Consider the following 27,277-nt stretch of genomic DNA (forward strand, 5'->3'; position numbering starts at 1 on the left):
TTATGTTGTTGCTTTAAGTTCTGTATAAATCTCATAGGAAAACACAGGGCAAAAAAAACAAATATGGAATGACACTTAATTTCAAAATGGGAGCAAGTCTTATGAAATTTTCTAAAAGGCAAAGAAACAACTCCAGAAGCCGTCCCCCAAAGATAAGCACAACCAATAGTTTATTATGCACAAAATGTGCAACACATTTTCATAGGACTGAACATAACAAGATTTTAAGCTGATTAAAGGCAGAAAAGTTGACTTTTCCTTAACTTACAACATTTTTCTCAGTACTGAGGGCACTTTGTTCTAATTATTACGCATTTGATAAAGTATCCTAATCTTGCAAAAAAAAAACATTTAAGGAAGTCTATTCCTTTTCAAGATGTTCATGCATGCAAACAAACCTATTCAAGACGTTAATGCATGCAAACAGAGACTTCTGCAAGCTTTATCGACACATCCTACACCTTTCACAAGAAAGACCTCTGTAACCTAATCATTCATACTTTGTACAAAAATAAGGGTTTTAAGTACCTTCTCCCACCCCCAACAAAAAAGTGTGATTTAACACAGAAGCAATTTATGATCCACCCCCCCCCCCAATTTCCAAGAATAAGATGAACCAATTACTCCTGACACTGCCTTTTCTCTTATAAATACCAGAGACGAAAATAAACAGGTTAGCTTCAACCATGGCGATAAGAATCTAAGGACGAGGAAGCAAAATGTAACTGGTACAAAAGTAAACCCTACAGAAGGTGCAAAACAAACAAACGAAAACCCTTCCTACAGCCACCTTGAGTGTTTACATGGGAAGAGTCACAACATGGTTTCCCAACCCGCTTTTAAAACCATGTAGGTTTAACGCTGCCAAGAATGCGTGCGGGGGCAGGGAGAGAGCAAAGACACCACAAAGGTCCCTTCCGCACATGCAGAGCAATCCAGTTTCCAAATGGATTTTGCTATTCCGCACAGGTTCAAAGTGCATTGAAAGCACATTATTCTGCATGTGGTGGGAAGAGACCAAATCGACCAGGCAGGTTGCAAGGTGCGGCCCAACAAACCCATTTTGTGGGAAGGGGGAATCAAGACGCCTTCACCTTCCTCTGTGCCAGGCCAGGCGCACTCCCGTTTCTCCCCCTCTGACCAAACACGGGCCTCTCTCGCCCGCCACGGACTTCCTCACCCGGGAACCTCTCCAGCCGACTCGAGAAGCAGGGAAATGGCTCCCAACGTGACGTCACGAACCCTTCCGACGTCACCCGATTATGAGATCATCACTGCGGGGGTCGGATCCCAGCCCGCGAAAACCCGACCCCACCCCGCCCGCTCGACCGGGCCTCAGGAGAGGAGGTTCGGGGGAGGAAATAATAATGGCCACCGAGCCCCGTCCCCTCACCGGCTCCAAAGCAACCATTTTCTCCAGGAATTGAGGCCTCCTCCAGGCCCCACCGTGAGGTTGGCAACCGTCAGCCCCCCGTCCTCCTCACTCACCACGGAAGAGGCCCGGCGGCTTCGCGCGATGAAGGGGACAGCTGAGGGGGTGGATTCGCCCCGGCGTCGCCTCAGCCGAGCCGAGCCTTCTCCGCCGCCGCCATTTCCTCCTCACGGTTCCTCTCAGCGGCGCTGGGCGGGCGTGGGAGGAGGGCGCTGCCTCCGCCCGCCTCGAGGCTTCAGAAGAACCCGTCGTCAAAATGGCGGCCGGGAGAAGCGGCGCGAGACTGGGATTATAAAAAAAAAAAAAGCCTCTCCGGCTCTCTCGGTTTCTCACGTGCGCGTGCGCACTGCCCCCTCTTAGCAGCCCCGCCTTCTCACGCAGGCGCGGTGTCAGGAACAGACGGGGAGGATCGCGAGAGAGTTAAAAAAAACCGCTGTAGTTCTCTCCCCACCCTCGGAGCCCCGCCAGATTGCGCAAGCGCCCTGAGAGGAAAAGGTGGGAGGGCGGCGAGAGCGAGTGACTGTTGCTATGCGAACTGCCGCCAAAGGGCAAGGAGCGGGAAGGGCTGACCTGAGCACGCCCCCTCTGGACGGGAGGAGGAAGCGCTCCTTCAGGCTGAGAGGCGGAATCGCCAGACTCAGCAGGTAAACTTGGTCGCCCCTGGTTAGGATTTGAATGGGAGGCCGCCGAAAGAATGGAGGGAGTCATAATCTCTGGGCCCTCTTCCTTTTTTTAATTTTCTATTCCTCTTAATACAAAAACACCCTGACCTGGATTATAGCCCAGGCTAGCCTGATCTCTTCAGATTAGGAAGATGAAACAGGGGCAGCCCTTGTTAGTACATTTGGATCGGAAGTCCAGGGTAGCTATGCTCTCTTGTTAGTCTCTTGCCTGGAAAACCCTACTTGCCATAAGATGGCTGTAACATGTGGGAAATTTACACACAGAGACGTAGTCCTAAAGACTAGCCACCTCCCTTTCTCAACCCTCCCCCCAAAAAACCCACAAAAATTAAACACTGGATATAAACAATATGTGATGCCCAAAGAAATGTGAACCTCCCGTCCTACCCCAAACCATAGCTGGCATTAAGTGGATCAGAAGCAGCCAAAACACATCAAAACATAAAGAACATCAAGTTTAAACTGAGGTTACAGAAGAATAGGGGTGTGCACTTGAACATACCTATGGTAAATTGAAAATATATCCCAAAATAATGTGTTTATATTCCTTTGGCATATTTGAGTCTCCAAAATATTTTCAAGATTTTTTGGGAAATTGGAAAAATGGTCCTGAAAAGTTCAGAAATATTTAGAATTACTGGAAGGATCAAGAGCTAGTGTTTGCAGGTTACCGGGAACTTTTTCCCCCCTTTCATTTATTCTTGCGCATCTGGGGAGTTCTATGGGCTTGCCTGGATGCTTCTGTCAGTTGCAAGTTTCTTTGTAAATTTCAGGAGGGTTTTTATTTTCCTTTACAAGATTTGCTTTGTGAAATAGCTAACACCAGGGTGTGAAATTGCTGTGGAGGAGCCCAGTCAGTTATAAAGTCATAGACTGCACCCTCAAAAGCTGCCACTTCCAGCAATTATCTGAAGAAGAGAGCTTTGAGTCTCAAAAGCTTGCGCTGAGAATTTTGTCCTTCTCTGAAAGGGTGCTACTGGCTTTGAATCTAGTTTTTTTGACAAACCAGCACTGCTACCCTCTGAAACTATTTCCACCAGGGGAATGGATAAGCGTACTCTAGAGACCTAATGTGATTTTGAAACTCCAGGCCCCATCTGGAAACTTGTGTTATGGCCAGTGTGAAGGTTTGTCACAAAATCATTCTACACTGGGGAATGACAGCCCATTTATTATTACATGTTATACATTGAGTGGAAATACTTCATATACCTTACATGGTTGAACAAAAGTTGTGAGTCCTTTAGGGGACAAGTTATAGTGTGTTGTTTGATTTGCATTATTTATATATAACAAGCTCCTGTGAATTGTATGTTGTATTGTATAAAAACAAGAGAGAGAAGCAGAAGTTCTGTTGAATAACTTTATTTAAGTTTTCCAAGGAACTGGTGATTTCATCACCATTAGCCAATAGGGGCTTTTCCTTTGTTCCTTTTGAGCATACTTACCCCACCCTTTATGATGGTTGATCTAGAAGCTGACAGCCCTTAAAAATTTACACACACACATACACAGACAAATATGAAATGAAATGAAACCTTTAATGGCATATAAATTAGTCACATACATATACACACAGAGAGACATTTCCAAAAAATGAGCTAGCTTACAAAACTGAACCAACATGTATTACAATAAATTTCTGACTGACCTTCCCATTTGCCCTGTTGAGATACTCCTTCTAAAAAATTAAACAGTGTGTAGCACTTCAGTTATTCAAAGGAAAGAAAACTAAATTGCCCCTACCCCACAAGCACATCAACACTTTATAAGAAATACTTCATCCCCCTCCTGTCTTTACAACAGACCAAGGTCATTCTCCAGTTATGTTTTTTTCATACTAGATTCATACCAATTTGATGCTCTGCGTTGCTTCAAAGAAGCATTGATGGGGCTGAATTCCCACCAGAATGGATCTTTGATGGCTCAAGCCTATCAAAACTTATGCTACAATTAATGTGATGGAGTCCAAGATCTTTTTCAAGAGCTCTTCATTTGTTTTGCTGCAAAATGGATTACATATTTAAGAAGCGTGAGAGGTTACGTAGGAGTTAATTTCAGCAATTAGCAGTTTTTTCCTGATCCGTTAGAGAACACTGGGTTTCAAAGGTTCCTCCAATGCACCTGGAAGCACCAAATAAGCTTTTTAAGCGAATGCCCACACCCTTAATTGCTGTCTAAGACATTACAAACCATAGCTACTGTAACCCCCATGCTCAGAATGGGTTGACCCAGTAAGGGGTGGAGACTCAAAGCAGCAAGAGGCTGCAGCAGACCTCATGTAGTTGGAGGAGACAAGGCTACCAGACTCGGACCTTGGTTGTATAAGCTCTTAACACCTTGTTAAGATAACTGCAATATTGTTGGGAACTACTGGGAAGGTAGTTTGTTTTTGCTATGTTGTAAATGTTGGAGTTTATTGTTTCAGGGTTTCTTTTTATGTTTGTAATGGGTGAGAGTTCCCCTGGAAACCTTCACCATGTTGAATCCTGTTCACCAAGCCCTTGGAGTCTTCAGGAGCCAACCCACTTGCAAGAAGAAATGGACTTGGCATTACAAGACTGTAACTAGAAGGACTTGAAAATGCAACCTGAACAGGACCTTGAAAGTGTGATGTTAAATGTTGATGTTATATGTTAAGAAAGTAAACCATTTTGTTTTTAAAATTTGTTGTTGCAAACTCATTCCAAGTTCTGCCCCACAGAACCCACAAGCTGAGGTTACACTACCACCTGATGACAAACATTTTTTGCAAGAACACCATGACATTCCACACTCAGAAACATCATGGCAGATACAGAGGGCGGTTTGGAGCCTTGCTCTTATGGGCTTCATCCCACCCGTTTTATTTGAACCTATCAAATTCCAGAGGAGTGCAAAATAATCTGCCAGAGGAAATGCTAAGCGAGTGCAAGTAAGCAACAGCTGAAGCCTTCAGCTATTTCTTACTTGCATTCGCTTAGCATTTCCCGAAGGAGAGAAATGATTCTGTTTGTGTTTCTCCATTCAAACTCATGAAGTTGGCTTATATCAAATCAACCAATCAGTCCTTCTAGTTCAGTATTGTCTGGTCTGCCGGGCAGCAGCTGTTCAAGAGGGTGATTCCCTCATTTGCACTCGTCATCAGAACTGCAAATACAGAAATATTCCGAAGAATAAGAAGAGTAGTAGCAGTGTTGGAGAGCACACGCTAATCTAGTTCACCGGATAAGCCTCCACAGCTCAAGTGGCAGAGCGGGGAATCAAACCCAGTTCTCTAGATTAGAGTGCACCTGCTCTTAACCACTATACCACGCTGGCTCTTTGCAACCGAGATACTGGATGAATATTTTCTCCACACTTTCCATTTGCACCAGCAGGCTCTTTGCCCGTTTTAAATAAGTTATGGGAATATTGCTGTAGTTGCAATGACACCATAATGCCATATGTCCTACCGATAAGGTTGGGGGAGTGCCAAAATGCCTGCAGTGATGTGGGGCAATCAATGCGATGAAAAATGGGGCCATATGTGTGCAAGCAAGGAAGACATCCTCATGTCCCCATCTATGCTCTCTCCCAAACCACTTTGAGCACTATCGTCATGGAAAGATCAACTCAAAGAGAGTCTGGGGAACTGCAGAGGTGAGGTGAGAACCTCCAGAATGATGCCGTCTAAAATTAGCTCTGCCTGACACTGTCGTGCAAAAGCCCATACACTGAAACACAGAGCAGGGACCTCACGGGCCCCCTAGACCACAGGTTTTTCAATCTGTGGGTCGGGACCCCTTTGGGAGTTGAACGGCCCTTTCCCAGGAGTCATCTAAGACTCTCTGCTTCAGTGTTCCCTATCTGTAAAATGGATAAATGTTAGGGTTGGGGGTCACCACAACATGAGGAACTGTATTAAAGAGTCACGGCATTAGGAAGGATGAGAACCACTGATCTAGACCAACAATATGCTCAAAGCAGTAAATTCAATCACGCATTGACCCCTGATCTATGCCCAGAAGAAGGCAAAACAATCCTTCGGGATCCCTGGCCAATCTGGCCTGCAGGAAAGTTCTCTCCTGACCACAAAGTGTCGATCAGCATTACCCATGGCATATAAGAAAGGGCGAAGAGAGTTCATCCCTTCATGCCCTCCCTCTCATGATGCTACCTGGACCGGACTCTGGGGCTGGGGGAAGAATAAGAAGGAGGGGGAGGAGTTTGGAAAATATCCCACCTTTCTCTCCTGTAAGGAGACTCAAAGGGGCTTACAAGCACCTTTCCCTTCTCCCCACAACAGACCCTTTGTGAGGTAGGTGGGACTGAGAGAGGTCAGAGAGAACTGTGAGTAGACCAAGGTCACCCAGCAGGAATGTAGGAGTGCAGAAACACATCTGGTTGCCTACTTTAAAGGAATATTCTGATCAAAGTATCGGAGGGAGGAGTGAAGATTCTGAGATATAGCCCACTCCCATCCTTATAAAACAGTCAGTGTCAGACTAATATCTGAGAACCTGAATTCGAATCCCAAAGCTTGCTGGGCGACCTTGAGCCAGTCATACTGTTTCAGTCTAACCTACCTCACAGTGTTGTATGGCCCCTTCCAACTCTATGATAAAATGGAAAAGAGGAGAAGAGGACTCGGTTTTTATACGCTGCTGTCCTCAGCTGTAAGACTGAGAGAGTTCTGTGAGAACTGTGACTGGCCCAAGGTCACCAAGCAAGCTTCATGTGGAGGAGTGGAGAATCAAACCGGGTTCTCCAGATTACAGTCTGCCGCTCTTAACCACTATGCCATGCTGGCTGGAAAACAACGCCACTTTGTGTCCCCACTGGGGAGAAAGTCAGGGTACAAATAAAATAAAGAAATAGTAAATCTCTGTGTCCTGAGAGACTGGGCAGAAAAGAGATAGAACATGGTGGGGGACGATAGTGACAGAGTAAGCGGTTTATCAGCGGAAAGGTGCGTTACCAGAGTAAGATAAGCGCAGTTGCAGACGGCTTAGCACGGCAGATGAATAACTCCACACCACACAGTAGCTTCACTTCAAAGAAGGAATTTTACTTTCAGGTGCAAGCTATATACAGTGAAACCAAAGACCAAACCGGCAGCATGCCTCGCAGTAAACAAGAAACCCTAACGGACACTGTACACTGATAGTGCTCTAATTATATACAATCACTGACCAATCACTGTGAAGGTCACTATACTGGATCAGACTGGTTTGGTTCAGTTGCATCAGGCTTTGCCAACTGACCCTGGATGACAGGTGCTGTCATTCAGATCACCATGATCTGTGCACAAGATGCACACCATATTTATTTTGCTTCCCTGACAGATAGTCTGTGGACTGTTGTACAGCTGTAAGATGCCTGCTTCTGACTGTTGAATTCACCTGTTGCTGTACTTCTCTAAGGGCCTCTAAAATACACAAGAGAGACACTGGAAGAGCAGCTTTTATTATGCCTGGCTTTGACCTCTGATTCACAGCTCAAAAATGTAAACGGTCAGAGATAAGGGTGAGTTCAGGGGCTGTTAGCACTGATTAGCCTAAAAAAAGGAATTTGCCTGTTTGTGCGTGGTCAAAGATTGCCATCCAAAGTACACTGGGTTAAGAGTAAGCCTTACTGGATTTTCTTCCACTGTGAAACCACTGTGCTCTTCCAAAAAAAAAACTTGCAACGGATCAGGCCAGAAGCAGTGATCATCTGCATTTGCCCCTATACAGAGATCGTAGAGTTGGAAGAGACCCCAAGGGCCATCAAGGCCCACTCCTTGCAATGCAGCAAAACAGGTGGTCACCCAGTCTCTGTTTAAAAACTTCTAAAGGAGACTCCACTACACTCCAAGGCAGTGCGTTCCACTGAGGCATTCACTGCTAGAGTTGCCCCTAAGAGGCTCACCCCAGGCCCCTGGAAAGAGAATTGACTTTTCGTGTTCAGCAAAATGTAGGCTGCGATTCAGGAGCCAGAATAGTGGACTCTAACCTGGAGGAACTGGGTTCAATTCCTCACTCCTTCACATAAAGCCTGCTCTGCGACCCTGGGTTAGTTGCAGTTCTCTGCCCATGCAGAAAACCACCTCTGAGTTTCTCTTGCCTTGAAAACCCTACAGCATAGGTGTCAAACTCGCGGCCCTCCAGATGTTATGGACTACAGTTCCCATCGTCCCCTGCGAGCATCATACTGGCAGGGGATGATGGGAACTGTAGTCCATAACATCTGGAGGGCAACGAGTTTGACACCTGTGCCCTACAGGGTCACCATAAGTCAGCTGCGACAAACTAATACCCTTTATCTATTTATCTATTATATTTTCAAGTTCATCCAAACAGCTCAGTGTGACGTTGCAAAGTCCTTCTTCGCTTCCATTTCATCCTCACAACAACCTTGCGTGGTAGGTTAGGCTGAGGGAGAGTGACTGGTCCAAGGTCAACAACTGAACTTCAAGTCTATGTAAACATGAATCCGGATTGGGCTGGATTCCTCCGCCCAAATCCTGCCCCTTCTTAGGCTCCACCCCCCAATCTCCATGTGTTTTGCAACCTGGAGCTGGCAACTCTGTGCCAAGTCCTTTGAACTGGAGATGCTGGGGATTGAGCCTGGGAATTTTTCCAATGCCAAGCAGACGCTCTACGACCGAGCTACAGCTCCTCCCCCCAATACGAACTCACAAAAAAGCTGCCTTATATTGAACCAGAGCCTTGGTCTATCAAGCTCAGTACGGTCTCAGGCTGAAGTCTTTCCCATCACTTCCCACCTGATCCTTTTAGCTGGAGATGCGGGTGTTCGAACCTGCGACCGTCTGCATGCCAAACAAACTCTACCCTTTTCGGCTGTCATTGGGGGTAGGCCTCTCGACTCCTCTAAATAGTCATCACGTAGAGGCGCTCTAGGCTCACACTCCCGTCCTCCTCTCTATAGCCTTCGTTGTCTCCCCCCCCTCCTTTCCCTCCGCCAGCTCTCTATGATCCGCGACCTCTCCCGAAACGACGCCATTGGCTGGAGGCGGCCGGGCGGCGTTCTCGCGAGAGTCGCCGCTTGCCCGCGCGAGCCAGTGGGGCGGAGCGGCCTGGCGTCGAGGTCCGGGCGGCGGCGGAGGCTGAGGCGACGGGTTCGCTCGGTGAGCAAAATGGCCGCGGCGAGGACGAAGGGAGGCGGGCGAGCCGGGAGAGGGCGGCCGAGGGGGCGGGAGCCGTGCCGGAGCGCCGCCGGGAAGCCGCGAGCGAGGCCGGCCTGGCAACGGCGGCCGGCCCGCCCCCGCTTGGGCCTAGCGCTGGAGGGAGACGCTCTGGCTGAGGGCGGCTGCTGCTGCCCGGCGGTGGGCGGGCGAGGCGGGACTCTCTCTACCCTCCGCCTCCTCCTCCTTCGCTGGGCTCCGGCGGACGCTCCTCCGTCTCCCCTCGGGGCGCTTCAGGAGGGTCCGTCGCCACAACTCCAAACCCACGCGCCGGTGCCGCTCCAGCTATGGCAGGGGTCTGCAACCTGCGGCTCTCCAAATGTTCATGGACTACAAATCCCATCAGCCCCTGCCAGCATGGCCAATTGGGAATTGTAGTCCATGAACATCTGGAGAGCCGCAGATTGCAGACCCCTGAGCTATGGGTTAGGGTGGTTTACTCCAATGGGACAGTAAACCCCTTGGTGTTTCGCAGCAGAGGGGTGTGTGTGTGTAACCTGCTTGTGATAACCTTCTGTTCTTAAAGACCAACCCCTTTTCCATCATATTGTGTAGGAAGTGGTTCACCTGTTTCCTTATGAGCTGGGAAGACTCCCCCAAATGATGCAGTGAATGATGTAGTGGTGCACTTATATGGTGTAATAATGTCAGGGATTGCACCTAGTTGGTTGAGGTGCATTCCTAGCTCAATGTAGTTATAAAATATATGTGCGGTGAGATTGTCTCTAGTTCACTCAGATGCATTCCTGCTTCAATGTAATCGCCACAAGATATATGTAACCAGCCTGCTGTATGTTACCACTGCTGTACTGGGACATTCTTTCCATGATCTTTATTTTATGGTTTCGCATGCTGAGTAGTTACCTAGGCTTACCCCCGACATTTCTGGTCCCATGGGAAATGGGATGTTTCCGTTCCTCTGTGGGGAGAGGAGGCCAGGCGGCTTTATCTCTATCTGTCATGGACCTTGTGGCGCCTGAGCTGCGAAATAACTCTTTCTCACATTCTTTGGGAAAACTGGAGGGGGATCAACTTTTGGATAAAGGGGATAGCAAAAGCCAGGTTCGGCAGAACTGGCTTTAACAAGCGTGGTGCTTCGTTGCCTTCCAATAAACGCTGCTGATCAACAATACAGAGTTTGTTTATTGATTCAAGGTTCGAGACCTAACAAATAACGATGTACCTAGATCAGTGTGTAAACTACTGTAACAGGTGGAAACTTATTCTTCTGACCTTTTGAATTGATGGGATTCAGTGGTTCCGACTGCAGAGCAACTGCAGTTAAACGCCTATTTAACCGTAGTCTGGCCTTTAAAGAGGAGTTGTCCAGCTCTGGCCCTCCATACATTCATGGACTATGATTCCTATCAGCCCCTGCTGGCATAATGCTGGCAGGGGCTGATGGGAATCATAGTCCATGAACTTCTGAGGGCCAGAGTCGGACACCCCTGCTCTAGACTGATCCTGCAGAGTTGAAAGAGGCCATATAAGCCATCTAGTTCAGCTCCTGCTCATTGCAGGATCAGAAGTTCGTGGACTGTGACTGCTGATAGGAATCATACTCCATTAAAGTTTCATTGGCATGTCTTATTGAATCAGACTAGTAGTCTGATTCAGTGTAAGCTTTGTGTGCCCCTTATATTACGGAGCTTAACGAACCAATTTTATTGGCTGTCAAGCCCGGAGTTTATCTCTAGTGCTTAACTTGCATCTAGTGTTTAGCATGTGCTGCATCAATCCCTGGCCTGAGAAAAGTTTGGCTGGTCTCAACACTGCCCAGAGCCCTCCAGGGGTGGGTGGTATATTAAATCCAAGGTATAAATAAATAAATTTAACCAGGGCCAGGGCTTTTCCAGCTTGGTGGAATTCTCTGCCTGATGAGACCAGGGTCCTGTGGGATCTAATGTGGTTCCACGTAGCCTACAAGACGAAGTTGTTCCATCAGACATATGGTAGAGGCAGCCAGGGTTACCATTCCTGGCCTCCCCCTTCCACTTCCTCCTTCAGTTGGTGATTTTGTTGATCCTCCCCCTTCTTCAAGATTAACTGAGTCCAGTTGAAATGGGATGCTTTCGCTATCAGGATCTATGAGCAGTATGTAGAGTTTTAAACTTGAGTTGATGGCAGTTTAGAAATTTAATAAATAATAATAAAGTACTGACGAGTCATAAGATACAAATGAGTGTTGAAGAATTATCCGGATATAGTCCCTCCCAGTAGTATTTTTGAATTGAACGCATGTTGGTACCTGCAAACAGATGTAAGATGTATGTGTGATCTGTTCATTATACATGTAACTTTTCATTATACAGGCGTTAAGTTATTTTTATATTTCATAAATTCTTGGAGTATGGAATGTGTGATTTAAACTCTAATTATTCACATACTGACTCTCAATTTTAATTTTGGGGTGAACACACATATATGCGGGATGTACACAGATTCCTTGTAACATGTATAAGGGCTTCTCTCTAGTCCTTTACGTATGTGACAGTGAACATATTTAGAACTTTAAGAGCCAAAACATGTTTGCTTTAAAAACAAAACTGTTGACCAGTACCTGTATATACGTGGTGGGTTAAAATATGCATTCAGCCATATGTGAGTTGAATATAATGTAAGTATCGCTATTATTAAGTGTAAGAAATTATATGCAATGTACAGAGATAGTGTGTGCATTTACTAACTTGTGAACACTTTGATATGTGTTCATTTTGAAAAGGAAGCTTTATTTCTGAATTAAATTGAATTCCAGTGAGAGCCTAAACAAGGATTAGTTGATTTCTTAAATGTTGAGTAATTTGACTTTCAAATGTAAGAGGGATGGGAGTAGCTTCCAAAAGAAATTTGTTGGCTTAAATTGGCACATTTGATCCCTGATTGGTGAGCAAATTTAGGACCTAAATTTCTCACAGCAATTGTTTCGTTATCATTAGGACACAAAGTAGACTCTGCTGAGATGATTTAGGTGTAATTGTGTGTAGGAGAGGTGTTTGTAAAACATGGTGTCCTCCAAAAAGAAAGGAAGGTACATGGAATCAACAGTTGATGGCCTCTCATGCTGACGTAGTGATTACCCATTAATTGGAAGGTGATATTGCTTTGAATTCAGCCACCAATTTCTGTTAATTACATTTCTGTTATCAAGAACAGAGTGGAATTGAAACTTTACTACATATTATTAAAATTTCCTGTATGTGCTCTAAAAATTATCACTGTGCTTGTATCCAATCCTGTTTCCAAGGAATGTTGGGTAACATGCACTCCCACCTGGACCTTTGATTCCTTTAAAGTAGGCATTCTTGCAGTAAAGCAGTTATCATCGTAATAGGTTAATGACTAGTAGTTCATTGAGAAACAGGAAGCAGAGGAAGTGAATTGTTGAGTACCAGTCTTAACAGCACAGCTGCCAATCTGTGCATGCTTTCCTGGAGGCAGTTTCCACTGAATGCAGCTGCGTTTGGTACTGCAGCCTAGATTTTGGTCACATCTTTAGAAGCTTCTTTTGTTACTGCCCTTTCTGTTTTCTTCCAGTTTATGAACTAAAAAGTCAGTTCTCTTCTACCATTTTCAAACTACTTGTAAAAGCTGAGTCAGTTTGAAAAGCTGATTGAGTTCATAGAATAGAAGTTCATACAATTGGAAGGGGCCGTACAGGCCATCTAGTCCAACCCTCCACTCAACGCAGGATCAGCCTAGAAGAGCATAGGTGTCAAACTCGCGGCCTTCCAGATGTTATGGGCTACAGTTCCCATCATCCCCTGCCGGCATCATGCTGGCAGGGGATGATGGGAACTGTAGTCCATAACATCTGGAGGGCCACGAGTTTGACACCTGTGGCCTAGAGCATCTCTGACCAGGGTTCGTCCAGCCGCTGCTTGAAGACTGCCAGAGAATGTGCAGAAGAATGGAAATAAAGCCTTAGTGTAAGAGAAAATCTGGGCCACATTCAACTTTGCCAGTTGTTTAATAACTGCTTTGTGATGGTTCTCCAACGTCTTGGGGTAGACCTGTTTCCCAGTCCTGTGACCAGGGATGCTTTTCAGTGAAGATTTTGTGGACTGAACCAGATACTTCCTGCATGCAGGCAAACTATTCCATGCCTAAAATGCCTTTGCTATGTAGCCTATGGCCCATTCCAAATGGAGGGGAGGTGAGTCATCCTATGGAGGCAGCGCAGGGCTGTGCCAGTGAATTTGTCCTCCCCGGGGTGCTTACCACAGTGGAGAGGCAAACACACCAGCGCGCCCTCAAGGATGCTTGGATGTGGAGCTAAGTTCCGTGACAGCACTCTTGCACCAGCCATCTTGCACCACTCTTGCACACAGCAGGGGCATTCCTGGGGGTGGAACTGACGTTAGTAGACTTCCACCTCCCCCCCCCACCCCCAGATTTGTGGGAAAGTGCACAGCAGCCCAGGCCTTAAACTTATGCCACCCATTTGGGTGATATTGCTTTAAATTCAGCCACCAGTAGTCCATCTATCCATCACAGAGGAGGAGAAGAAGAGGAGGAAGAAGAGGAGGAGGAGGAGGAGTTTGGATTTATATCCCCCCCTTCTCTCCTGCAGGAGACTCAAAGGGGCTTACAATCTCCTTGCCCTTCCCCCCTCACAACAAACACACTGTGAGGTAGGTGGAGCTGAGAGAGCTCTGAGAAGCTGTGACTAGCCCAAGGTCACCCAGCTGGCATGTGTGGGAGTGCACAGGCTAATCTGAATTCCCCAGATAAGCCTCCACAGCTCAGGCGGCAGAGCGGGGAATCAAACCCGGTTCCTCCAGATTAGATACACGAGCTCTTAACCTCCTACGCCACTGTGTTCATTAATTCTTCTGCAATAGATATCAAATGGGAAATTCAGTTCCCCATATTCAATAAGTATCAATGATACAAGCTGTATGACGAGTCTAATCATCCACTTTTCTTGTAGACACAAAAATACCCATTTACATTAATGAGTTTTACTCAGTTCCTGATTCCTTTTATCTTGGCAGTGAGGGACAAGAATGAGTTATGCGGAAAAACCCGATGAAATCACGAAAGACGAGTGGATGGAAAAACTCAATAATTTACACATCCAGAGAGCTGACATGAACCGCCTCATCATGAACTACCTTGTTACAGGTAAGCAGCAGTGAGACCTAGACACTGATGGTGTATCACTTCGTTTTTACCTATATGGTTCCAAAATCAGGGCTTTGATATAAAATACCTTGATAGCTTCCTTCCCTCCCTCCCTCTGCTTTCTGTAAGCAATTTAGTTCTTATTGAGAGGTTTCTTTTTTTTTTCTTCAGAGGGCTTTAAAGAAGCTGCAGAGAAATTTCGGATGGAGTCTGGGATTGAGCCCAGTGTTGATTTAGAGACTCTGGATGAAAGAATAAAAATTCGAGAAATGATCCTCAAAGGCCAGATTCAGGAAGCCATTGCGCTAATCAACAGCCTTCATCCGGAATTGTTGGACACAAACCGGTATCTTTACTTCCATTTGCAGGTAAGAATCAGCATTAAAACAGTATTGATTGTATTGATCACATTGTAAAGAAAGATGACACTGGAAAAGCTTTTTTTAATTTGAGCTTGCAGGGTATGTCTTTGAAATGTGTTATTGCAAGAGAGTGTTATGGATACTGTGGTCCACCAAAAAGATACAGCCTGAACTGTCCCTAAACTGAGGCTGCTGTAGAATCATAAAATCACAGAGTTGGAAGAGACCAGAAAGACCATCCAGTCCACCCCCTTGCCATGTAGAAATAGACAATCAAAGCACTCACAACAGATGGCCATCCAGCCTCTGTTTAAAAACCTCCAAAGATGGACACTCCACCACCCTCTAAGACAGTGTATCCCACTGTCCTGTAATGAGAAGATAGGAGTCACTGGAAAAGACAACAATGCTAGGAAAGCTTCAAGGCATCAGGAAAAGAGGAAGACCCAACATGAGATAGGCCCCTTCCGCACACGCAAAATAATGCCTTTTCAAACCACTTTCACAACTGTTTGCAAGTGGATTTTGCCATTCCGCACAGCTTCAAAGAGCACTGAAAGCAGTTTGAAAGTGCATTATTCTGCCTGTGCGGAATGAGCCATAGATTGGCTCTATATATAGGAAGCCGTGATCTTCAGTCTGCAGGACCTGTTCAAAGCTTTTAACAATGGGATGTTCTGGAGGGCACCTATTCATAGGGCTGCCATAAGTTGGAAGCGAATTGACAGTACTTAATACAGTCTGGCAGCTAGTAATATACTGAAATGCTTCCTTCCACTTCTCCCTCCTACCCTTTCAATCGTCCATTATTTTCTGTTGTTGGACTTTACAATGGTTTAGTGTTGCAGCCAACACAGGTACTTATTGTATGTGAAGCTCACTTTGGTTCTTTTCTTAACTAAGCTTTGAAATGCATTTTTAGTCCCTGGTTAAGAGGGACATTAATGTTGCTCATGGAGCAGGTATACTATTAAACCAGGAATGAGGGTAGAGGGGAAATCTGTGCAGGTGTAATGGTCAAGAGCAGTGGAGTCCAATCTGGAGAACCAGGTTTGATTCCCCACTCCTCCACCTGAGTGGCAGACTCTTATCTGATGACCCAGATTTGTTTCCCCACTCTTGCATTCCTGTTGGGTGACCTTGGGCTAGTCACAGTTCTCTTGGAACTTTCTCAGCCCAGCCTACCTCACAAAGAGTTTGTTGTGGGGAGAGGAAGGAAAGAACTTTGTAAACTGTCTTGAGTCTCCTTACAGGAGAGCAAGGCAGGGTATAAATCCAAGCTCTTCTTCCCTTTTCTTGTGGAGTTGGTGCCTTGTTCAGCAGTGTTTGATCTGCACCACAGTATTTGGGCTGATTTATTATCCTTTGTGTTCTTGATATGATGGTCGCTTCAGATCTATAATACCAACGGTGAACCATGGAGGTCGTGCAGATGTTTCATGCTTTCCAGAGAGCTTGGAACTTGGATGTTCACATGTATTTATTCATTTTTGTCCTGGCTTTCTCCCAATGAGGATCGGGCATAACCAGTGGGGTGTAGTGGTTAAGAGAAGATGGATTATAATCTGGAGAACCGGGTTTGATTCTGCACTCCTCCTCCTGAATGGCTGAGGCTTAACTTGTGAACCAGATGTGTTTCCACTCTCCTACATTTCTGCTGGGTGACCGTGGGCTAGTCACAGTTCTCTCAGAACTCTCTCAGCCCCACCTAAGTCACAAGGTGTCTGTTGTGGGGAGAGGAAGGGAAAGGAGCTTGTAGGCCACCTTGAGTCTCCTCACAGGTGGGATATAAATCCAAACTCTTCTTCTTCTTACATCCTCCTCCATTTTTATCTTCATAGCACTCCTGAGAGGTAGGTTGGGCTGAGAACATGCGAGCGGCTCAAGCTTATCATCTGGCGATGGGTCTGACCCCAGATTTTCTGGGGCAGCTCGTTTTGCCTGAGAAACCCAACAACAGGCAGCTGCAGCAACCAGGCCAGGAGGCACCCAGAGCAGGCCAGGGGAGCGGCAGACTCTAGGCTTAGTAATAGAGGTTGGCAGCTAGGTGGAGCCAGTCCTATCATCAAGTCCTGCCTGGGTCAGGAAGCAACCTGAGAGGTGGCTACAGCTGAGACAGGGCTTCAGGGCTCTTCTGCTTGAATGAAGGGGTAGAGGGGAGGAGCAGGCCTATTTTAGGGGAATCTGCAGCAGACCAAAGGAGGATGACATATCTCTGCTCAGGTAGTATGGAAGAGCTGTTCTACACCCACTGCTGGGATTTATGAATGAAATTTTACTACCAGATACTCCGGACAGTAGAATCTTTACTTGCAACTACAAAAAGGAGCCCAGTATCTGAATAAAAGACTTCTTATAAACATTACTTATAAATATTCATTATAAGATATACCTCTTCTACAACGACATGTCTTATGATGTAATAAGAACTGTTATAAGAATTATATGAATTTGGTATTTGCATTTAATTATGCATTTTGTGTTTTGCAGTTTTTAGAGGCATTCAGACATTTATAAGTATATACATAAAATACAGTTGGCAGAATGCCTTGTTTTTGTTACTTTATTCTTAATTATCAGGACCTTTTATTACCTAGGTATTGTATTAGAAGGTATTTGTTAGAAATATATAGCACCGTTCAAATCAGAGCCAGGATTTGAACCTGAGCCCCCCAAGATCCTTCTCTAGCACTCTGACTGCTACACCACAGTGGCTTTTCTGTGGGCATCAGGGAGAAATGTGTAAATTCCCAGCTTTGCCATTTGATGGCAAGAGACTGATTTGGGGAAAGTCACTCAGCATTGCAAATGTGCGTGCCGCAAGAAAAGGCAGGTCCAGTGAATGGGTTTTGACAGTGTCCTGCTGTTTTTATATTTAATAAGTTTACCCGTATTCTGCCCATAATGTTTCCTATGTTCAGACAGATTTCAAGTAGTAGTTGCCAACAGCTGCTTCAGTCTCCCCAACCATCTCCTCAAGTTTCTATCTCCCAAATGGACTGCCATTTACAATTCTAGATAACTCATCTCTGGGTTAAAGAAACTTAGCCCAGACTTAATAGACTTCATAGAATTGTAGAGCTGGAGGAGTCCAGAGAGCCCTGTGCCTAGATCCTCTCTGGCCTGTCCTGCTCTTTGGCCCTTATGCAACCCAGCCTTTGAGGGATGGAACTCAGGTGAAATAACAGAGCTCGACAGCTTCCTCCTCATGGAGGCCCAACTATGTTAACAACCTCACTCCTTGGGTGCTGTGTGGTTTCCGGGCTGTATGGCCGTGTTCTAGCAGCATTCTCTCCTGACGTTTCGCCTTCATCTGTGGCTGGCATCTTCAGAGGATCTGATGTTGGGAAAGCAAGTGGAGTATATATACCTGTTTTTCAAAAGTACTCCTTTGTCTGCTTGTATCTTATTTGTTTGTTTGTTTGTTTTGTCTTGTGCAGCAACAGCATTTAATTGAGTTGATTCGGCAGCGGGAGACGGAAGCCGCCCTTGAGTTTGCTCAGACGCAGCTAGCGGAACAGGGGGAGGAGAGCCGGGAATGCCTGACGGAAATGGAGCGCACGCTGGCTCTGCTGGCCTTTGATAACCCCGAGGAGTCGCCTTTTGGAGATTTGCTCAACATGATGCAGAGGCAGAAAGTACGTTGCCCGTATCTCGCACTGGCTACAGTTTCCGGTCTCTCTACCGACGAGACTTTTAAAGTTGTGTCTTTATTTTAAAGTCAATGTCCAGAATGATGTTTTTCCCCTTGATTGGGGGTTTGGATAAAATGGGCCCTGGCCTCTTCTGAATATTTTGTTAGTTGTGTTTAGGTCAGCTTATTTGTATTAGTAGGCTCTCTGCCCAAGTTTTAATACGTTTAGACACAGGTGTCAAACTCGCGGCTCTCCAGATATGGACTACAGTTCCCACCATCCCCTGCCAGCATGATGCTGGCAGGGAATGATGGGAACTGTAGTCCATAACATCTGGAGGTCCGCGAATTTGACACCAGTGGTTTAGAATGTCGCAGCTCGGCTGTTATCAGGAGCTAGGTGGAGCATGCATATTACTTCCTCCCTTCAGTCACTCCACTGGTTGCCCATCAGATACAAAGCTCAGTTAAAGGCATTGGCTACCACGTGCAAAGTTTTTTGACCATCAGGAGCCTGGTCATAATGCCCTTTTGATGGAGATTCAGGCCACAAATGGGGTCAGAGAGTTCTGTCCCCATGTCGGAAAATTTAGCCTGGATCTAATCATTTATCTGCAAAGTGCCATGTGGTATTTTGTAATCCGCACAACAGCACTGCTGTTAAGCGTTCCCTTTCTCATATGGGGACTTAAAGATCAGGTACAGTCTAGAAGAAGTGTTTGGATTTGTATCCCCCCTCCCCTTTCTCTCCTTCAAGGAAACTCATAGGGGCTTGCAATCTCCTTTCCCTTTCCCCCCACAACAAACGCCCTGTGAGGTGGGTGGGTCTGAGAACTCCGAAGAACTGTGACTAGCCCAAAGTCACTCCTTATGGAATCACTCCTAATGCTCACAAAGGTGGAAGCCTTCAGACTAGTTAAGAATAGGCTCTTGGATCTTGATTTTCATAATTTGACTTGTCCTGCCAAGACAACCTGTTCTCCGACTACATTATTAATCCCATGCGAGCATGGAATTATGGCAGCATATCTTTGTCTGCTGATTAATCCCACCCAGAGGAGAGCCTTGGCTTCTTCAAGATGTAATGTGCTGCCATCAGCTCTGCTGGAGGGAAGATTTAAGAATATGGAACGTTCTAAAAGAGTTTGTTCATGTGATATGACTACGGTTGAAACACTTGACCATTCTTTGTTTCTATGCCCTAAATACAATAAGATACGCATGAAATACATGAATTCCATTTTCTTGCAATGTTCCCAGTGGCATGAGTGTTATAAGATACCCAATCTCCTGAACAGCTCTGATGTGCTCTTTTGTGAAACTGTTGCAAATTTTATACTGGAAATTAGTAATTTTAACTGTATTTCTTAACCTTGTTTTGTTTTAAAATTTTGTCCTGTTTTATATGCCAATAAAGGCTTGTGTTGTGTTGACTAGCCCAAAGTCACCCAGCTGGCATGTGTTGGAGTGCACAAGCTAATCTAGTTCACCAGATAAGCCTCCACAACTCAAGTGGCAGAGCGGGGAATCAAACCCAGTTCTCCAGATTAGAGTGCACCTGCTCTTAACCACAACACCACACTGGCTCTCCATAACCAGGGATGTGTTGAAATCTTGGCTGGTCTCACCTAGAGATCGGCTGCCGCTAAATCCTCTGGCACCTTGTGATAAACATGTTTCCGGTACTGAACTGACGTTGTGTTTCCTAGGTGTGGAGCGAGGTGAACCAGGCTGTTCTAGACTACGAAAATCGTGAATCGACCCCCAAGCTGGCAAAATTACTGAAGCTACTACTGTGGGCTCAGAACGAGCTGGACCAGAAGAAAGTAAAATATCCCAAAATGACAGACCTCAGCAAGGGGACTATTGAGGAACCCAAGTAAAAATGTGTGCAGGTGGACACTAACCCCTCGGGACTGCACAGTTACATACATTTTTAATCAGTCTGTGACTGAAATATTTTTACTACAGTTCAGGACTTTGCAATTTGGTTGTGTGGGGATATTTTTTGTTTGTTTGTTTTTGTTAGCAAGCATACTCGAAAGGGAGACAGGTCCCTTTTTAAATGCAGCAAATGAGCATTGAAAAAGCATTGTGTCGCTTTGACCATCCGGCTTAGGCTGTGCGCTGTCTTTCATTCTTAGCGAAAACAGAACATGGCTGTCTCTTTTTAAAAAAAATATATATATATGCTGTGCTCAAGGTTTGTAATGGCTGGCTGCCAAGCCCACTTTGGTGGCCGGCGAATTAATGTTGAAGCTTTAGGAATCTCTCCAGTTAAATTTAACCTTGTCTTTTGAACGGGCGACTCTTTCTCTGTGTTAATTTATAGCCAAACAAGCATTCCCTATTTAAAGACTAGCGATCGGTCGAGTGATCATTTTGTAAGCCTCACGGCAAACGTTTGTTTTCTGCATAGGATGTAGCGTAGAAAGCTTGTATGCTGTAATTGAAGGTAACTTTCCCCTTGCTTTTCACACCGCGGTAACTTATTTATATGGGGCTGAATGTCACAGTGGGCCTAGTTCTCTCAAGTATTACTGACAAATAAAGGCTTTTTTTTTCTTTTGGTAATTTTCCAGGTTGACCCAAATAGGCTCTGAAACAAGACCTCAGATTACTCTGGACTTGAGGATTTTTAAAATTGGTTTTAGTTTGGTTCCATTTGGGTCCCAGTTGCAGTAATTGTATGGGTGAGGATAGCTGCTGCAGCGTTAAAGGTGGGTTTGTGCGTTTGGAAGGATAAGATGTAAATGGGTGAAGCTGTCTTGAGCTGTTGGAAACGTTCTCCACACAGATCTTCTAGAAAAGCATGACCTTTCTTTGGCTGTCGTGGGGAATAACTTCTACTTCCCTGTGGGTTAAACAAAGCTTAGGTTGTACAGACCCCTTCCTTCCTGAATTCCCAGGTTATTCAGGAACGACGTGATTGCTATGCAGGGCTGACTTGCCTCAGCGCAATCCCGAGTATGAGGTGTGAGGCCGAAGTGGTGGAACGGACGCACACCGTGTCGCATTAGAGGTGAAGGATTTGGTTTTGGAATGTTTGCTAGCTTTAAAAAAGAACGACGATGCTCTGCCAATAGAAAAATCAACCCAACAACAAAATGCGAGGGGGCAGAAACCTTTCTCCCTGCTGTGTTTTATGTTTGCAGGGAGTGTTTTCTATGCGAAAACTGCGATCCGTTGTCTGCAGCGAAGCCACCCGTGCCATCTCCAGTTGCTCCGTTCTGCCTCATGCGTAAACCAGGCTTTAATTCCATTAAGCCCTCCCGTTTCAGGTTTTGCGCGGTGACGGCCTTGTGCCTGAAGCATGCATGACAGCCACCTTAAAAGTATGATTTACCGACCCGGCGGTATTCAGTGTTATTCCTTGCGACCTGCAAGACGGTGGTCCCAAATGCCCAACTTTTGTTTTTGAAAGCTGTTAAGATAACCGATGAGGACAGCAGAAAAAGTCAAACAGTTCTGGGATGTGCATAATCTTTGCTCCGTGTCCCCCACTCATTCAAATCTTGTTAATTCCAATGACATATTTAGAAGCAGCTTACCTGAATTGTACACTCAAGGCAGTAATTATTTTATATACTGTGTGTATAGAAAGCCCTGCAGAACTACTGCTAACTGCCCGGGTCTGAATGATAAACTTTGGACATACTCAAACAGGAATGGTTTTCATGCAAACTTCAGGGAAACGGACACAGATGGAAGGGGGTTCTTTAGAGAGGTTGGGTTTGTTCTGCCAGATCCATTCTGTTAGTGACCACGCTTTTCTCCAGTGACAAGGGCCTTCCCCCAGCAAGCTTTTTACCATCTGGGGAAGGCTCCTTTGGCTAGAAGAAAACGTTGCTTCTTGTGAAGCGTCTGCAGAAATCAATCTATGGTCATAGGAGCACTGTAAATACTTATGTAGGCAGAATGGTTTTGGGGGAATCAGTTCTACGGGCAGTAGAAGTCCAACACTGTCTAGTTTGTAACTGGGTTTTCTTCCCCATTCTTGGCTGCTGCAAACAGTCTGAAGCTTTTTTGAAAAAAAAAAGCATGATAGTTCAGTCTTTCAGCACAAAGCTGAACAGAACCTACGTTACATTTTTCCTCGCTAGTACAAACTGTCCACTAGCTACTCCTTCATAGGTTTCCTCTATGTTCAGAGCACTATGCTTATTCCATGAGCGCATGGAGAACTGGAACTTTCACTAGCTTTGTTTAATTCATTAACTTCAAAACCAAATATGTGTGTGTGGGGAGGGGGGGTCCCCCTAAAGGGTTTAAACATAACATTATTTTTAGGTGTATTATTTCATTTGGGTTTTGTAATGCCATCACATGCTAAAGCAGCTTTAACCTATAGAGTTTTTTTGGGGGGGTAACAGAGAGAAATATTTAAAATGGTATGAAAGAAAGCTATGCATTTTACAGAAAGCTCAAGGGTGTAGTCTTGGCGGGTACCCTTAGGGAATCTTTATATTCATGTGTATATAAAATAGTTTGCATATACGAAATATAATATAATCAATTTGAATTATTCTCAAATGGGAGAGGCTGTGGAAAACGTAACTTATGGGAATACTGTACACAGAAAACACAGTCCTCAGTACATAAACGAATTTGTCATATGCATGAGAAATGTCATATTTGGTGGCTATGGATGAACGGTCTCAATTTTGTTAGCTCCATGATGTTAGATTACCACTCTTAACCTGCTTAGCATTAAATACCACTTTGATCAGCGTGTGTCACATTGGGTGTGTTAAATTTTTCTTCGATGCTCAAATGCTGCGCTTGCTCAATACACAGTAAATTTCTGCATAAACAGTAACTCATTTCATGTTCCAAGCTGAGGTGTGGGGTCGCACGACAACCAAACTTTTGTATCCAGGAAAACCTATGCAACCCGTCATAATTTCTGATTTTGTATAGTTCTGGCTTGAGCAAGGCCTCAGCTCAAAACTACTTCTCCATTCTGTGATTTCAGTAAGCATTAACGTATTTTTGTACCCATATTAGCTATCTATTTGGGCTCTTCAAGAACACAAACTGAAGCCTGTACCCATTATCATGTTTGTTTGTTTGTTTGTTTGTTCAAACGTATATCCCGTCCTATCCCTGCAGGGTTCAGGGCGGGTTACAACAGTAAACATTGAAACAATACATTTTCCATCAGGCCATTTTCCATCAGGCCAAAACCAGCCAGATATCTCTCGGGCCAGGGATCACTAGGAGATTCCCTTCTGCCGAGCAGAGAGGTCTCGTAGGGCAGTATGAGGATATTCAGTCTCAAAGATAATATACTTCTTGCGGAATCATAGGATACATGCAGTCTTGTCTGATGGCCAGTATTCCCATATGGGTAAATAACGTTACAGGGGTGCTGTGTGGTTTCCGGGCTATATGGCCGTGTTCTGGCCGCATTCTCTCTTCTGACGTTTCGCCTGCATCTGTGGCTGGCATCTTCAGAGGATCTATGCCAGCCACAGATGCAAGCGAAATGCTAGGAGAGAATGCTGCTAGAACACGGCCATACAGCCCGGAAACCACACAGCACCCCAGTGATTCCGGCCGTGAAAGCCTTCGACAATACAAAATAATGTTACAGTTCGCATATCAGTTTCCCCAGCTATGTTATCCCAGTTGAATGGATCCATGGCTTCTAATCCAGTAGCCTCTGGATAGGAGAGATGGCATGGTGACAGCCAGCGAAGGAAGTGACAGCAATGGGCATAGATGATGAAGAAGAGGAGTTTGGATTTATACTCTGCCTTTCTCTCCTGTAAGGAGACTCAAGGTGGCTTACAAGCTCCTTTCCCTTCCTCTCTCCACAACAGACATCTTGTGAGATAGGTTGGGCTGAGAGAATTCTGAGAGAACTGTGACTAGAGGTCACCCAGCAGGAATGTAGGAGTGCGCAAACATCTGGTTCACCAGATAAGCCTCTGCCACTCAGGTGGAGGAGTGGGGAATCAAACCCGGTTCTCCAGATTAGAATCCACCTGCTCTTAACCACTACACCACACTGGCTTCAAAAAGGAGGTTATACAGATTGCAGCCACAGCGACTAAAGGGAACTTCCATATTCAGAGGCAGTCAGTCACTGAAACACGAGGATGTAACATCAGCCTCTGTCCCCTGTCTGTCAGCCCTCCCAGGCGGACACATCAACTGCTGTGTGAACAGAGATGCTGGGCTGACCAAAATGGACCAGTGGCTCTTACGTTAAATTTGAACCAGCGGCTTTCCAGAGTGTTTGGTTCATACAAGGCGTGGCATCAGCATCCAGATGCCTGTGCATGAAGTAGCACAACAGCAGCCCTCTTCTGTTTGTGTAGAAACCAGCACTCCTTTTCTAGAATTGAGCTGTAAGGCTGTTCTGAAGAGCTGCGTTCAACTGGACTACAATACGGCTTCTCTCGCTCCATGGAGCTAAGCCTAAAAGCTGTGCTCCCTAGTGTGGCCTCTAGGGGGCGCCATGGTGCCTGCTTTGCTGCTTGTGTATTGGGAATGCAATCCAGGGAATCTTAAAGAAGGAACTAACACACTGTTTGGGTTGCTTCCCCCCCACCCCCCAACGTACACACACTGGTTAGCTAGCTAGCCAGACAGAGAGCTTATCCTGGATCGGCATATCACAGTCTTGTGCTTAGCCTCTGGCCTCAGGGAATTTGTGGCTTGGAACTGCACATCATTTTGCAATTGCCCCTGCCTCTACGGCCGTGGTTTATACACTGGTTCCACTCGAAAACTCCAAAAGTGTCCACAAGGCTGAAGGAGTTTGTTCTAAAGCATCTTTCCCCTACAAATGTGTTTTCAGTTTTCCAGATATACACCATCATGTTACAAACAATCTCTTTCCCAGTTCATAGTTTTCCCCTACCTGGTGGGACAGGCTCCCTAAGGAGACCAGGGCCCTGCGGGACCTTCAAAGTTTCCGCAGGGCCTGTAAAACAGAGCTGTTCCGCCACGCTTTTGGCCAGCTGGGATAGCCATCAGACCCTCATGTCATCTGGGGCCCCCTGTGGATGGGGTTGGGGAGAGGGAACTGTCGCCATATTGATTGTTTTAAATTACAGATTGAACTACTGTTTTATATTTTATTTTATGTTTCAATTATGATGTACGCCGCCCTGAGCCTACTGGGGAGGGCGGTCTAAAAATATGATGGATGGATGGATGGATGGATGGATGGATGGATGGATGGATGGATGGATGGATGGATGGATGGATGGATGGATGGATGGATGGATGGATGGATGGATGGATGGATGGATGGATGGATGGATGGATGGATGGATGGATGGATGGATGGATGGATGGATGGATGGATGGATGGATGGATGGATGGATGGATGGATGGATGGATGGATGGATGGATGGATTTGGATGGATGGATGGATGGATTTGGATGGATGGATGGATGGATGGATGGATGGATGGATGGATGGATGGATGGATGGATGGATGGATGGATGGATGGATGGATGGATGGATGGATGGATGGATGGATGGATGGATGGATGGATGGATGGATGGATGGATGGATGGATGGATGGATGGATGGATGGATGGATGGATGGATGGATGGATGGATGGATGGATGGATGGATGGATGGATGGATGGATGGTGGAAAGGGTATCCTTGCATGCTGCATGTACACCAAGAAAGGTCTGCAGTGGTGCTGCAGGGAATAGAATAGAATAGAATCTTTATTGGCCAAGTGTGATTGGACACACAAGGAATTTGTCTCCGGTGCATATGCTCTCAGTGTACATAAAAGAAAATACATTTGTCAAGAATCATAAGGTACAGCACTTAATGATTGTCATATAGGTCTAGTAAGCAATCAGGAAACAATCAATAGTAATAAAAACATAAAATGTAAAATCATAAAATAAAATGAAATGTCAGCACAGGCTATAGTCATACAGTCATAATTGGGAGGAGATGGGTAATAGGAATGATGAAAAAAGTAGTGCAGGAATTATATAATAAATATATAATAAATAGTTTGACATTATCGAGGGAATTATTTGTTTAACAGAGTGATGGCATTCGGGAAAAAACTGTTCTTATGTCTAGTTGTCTTGGTGTGCAGTGCTCTGTAGCGACGTTTAGAGGGTAAGAGTTGAAACAGTTTATGTCCAGGATGCGAGGGGTCAGTAAATATTTTCACAGCCCTTTTTTTGACCCGTGCAGTATACAGGTCCTCAATGGAAGGCAGGTTAGCAGCAGGGTTGTTACTTGAGGGAAGAAAAGGGGAATAAGTGTTTGAATTTATACCACACCTTTCTTTCCTGTAAGAAATATCAAAGAGGCTTACAAACTCCTTTTCCCTTCCTCTCCCGGCAACAGACACCTTGTGAAGCAGGTGGGGCCGAGAGAGTTCTGAGGGAACTGTTACTAACACAAAGTGACCCCAGGAGGCTTCACGTGCAGGAACGAGGAAACAAATCCAGTTCACCAGAGCAGAGTCTACTGCACATGTGGAGGAGTGGGGAAATCAACCCCAGTTCTCTAGAGTCAAAAGCCAATCTGCTGGAGTTTGAATCACATGAATCGGGAGTGGCTAACGTCATAAACGGCAGGAATGTTTTCATTTATAAGCCAGTTTGAGGCTAGCTCATGATTTGGGGACATGCTAGTTGATGGCCCTTTCTATTATGCTCTTCGTGGAACTAAAATGAGCTTCAGTCAGTATTCCCATGTGGAGTTTTAACTGGTCCCCAGCAAGATCAGGGCCCTGCGGGACTTAAGCTGTTTCCGTGGGGTTTGTAAGACGGAGCTTTTCCACCAGGCATTTCCATCTAGCCAGCTGGACTGACATTATCTTTGGCCTTCCATGGGTGGGGAAATGGGGGAGGGGTTTTTTTGCTACCTGTGTTTGGTTTTACTGGTTTTAT

At 45.5% G+C, this 27,277-nt stretch overlaps 2 protein-coding genes across 3 annotated transcripts in view; one reads left to right on the plus strand and one right to left on the minus strand.

The window, feature by feature from the left end:
• Nucleotides 1–1,751, minus strand: part of DIDO1 (death inducer-obliterator 1) — a 71,052-nt gene extending 69,301 nt beyond the window's left edge. Inside the window, exon 1 of one of the 2 annotated variants that reach the window (XM_048498442.1) lies at nucleotides 1,489–1,751. The gene's annotated coding sequence lies outside the window, so the exon portion shown is untranslated. The remainder of the gene's footprint in view (nucleotides 1–1,488) is intronic. The other variant, XM_048498440.1, reaches the window with a different exon arrangement.
• A 7,322-nt stretch (nucleotides 1,752–9,073) lies between these two features.
• Nucleotides 9,074–23,111, plus strand: GID8 (GID complex subunit 8 homolog). Its single transcript, XM_048497644.1, has 5 exons — nucleotides 9,074–9,205; nucleotides 14,257–14,386; nucleotides 14,558–14,754; nucleotides 18,189–18,386; nucleotides 20,092–23,111. Exons 2-5 carry the CDS (start codon nucleotides 14,269–14,271, stop codon nucleotides 20,263–20,265), a joined length of 687 nt encoding a protein of 228 aa, XP_048353601.1. The 5' UTR covers nucleotides 9,074–9,205; nucleotides 14,257–14,268; the 3' UTR covers nucleotides 20,266–23,111.
• The last annotated feature ends 4,166 nt before the right edge of the window (nucleotides 23,112–27,277 follow it).

The sequence above is a fragment of the Sphaerodactylus townsendi genome, linkage group LG05 (genome assembly GCF_021028975.2).
Source record: "Sphaerodactylus townsendi isolate TG3544 linkage group LG05, MPM_Stown_v2.3, whole genome shotgun sequence".
NCBI lineage: Eukaryota > Metazoa > Chordata > Lepidosauria > Squamata > Sphaerodactylidae > Sphaerodactylus > Sphaerodactylus townsendi.

Coding starts and splice junctions, on each gene's coding strand:
- GID8 (XM_048497644.1), top strand. CDS start 14,269: ATGAGTTATGCGGAAAAACCCGATGAAATCACGAAAGACGAGTGGATG. Junction 14,387..14,557: donor CATGAACTACCTTGTTACAG/GTAAGCAGCAGT, acceptor TTTTTTCTTCAG/AGGGCTTTAAAGAAGCTGCA. Junction 18,387..20,091: donor ACATGATGCAGAGGCAGAAA/GTACGTTGCCCG, acceptor TGTGTTTCCTAG/GTGTGGAGCGAGGTGAACCA.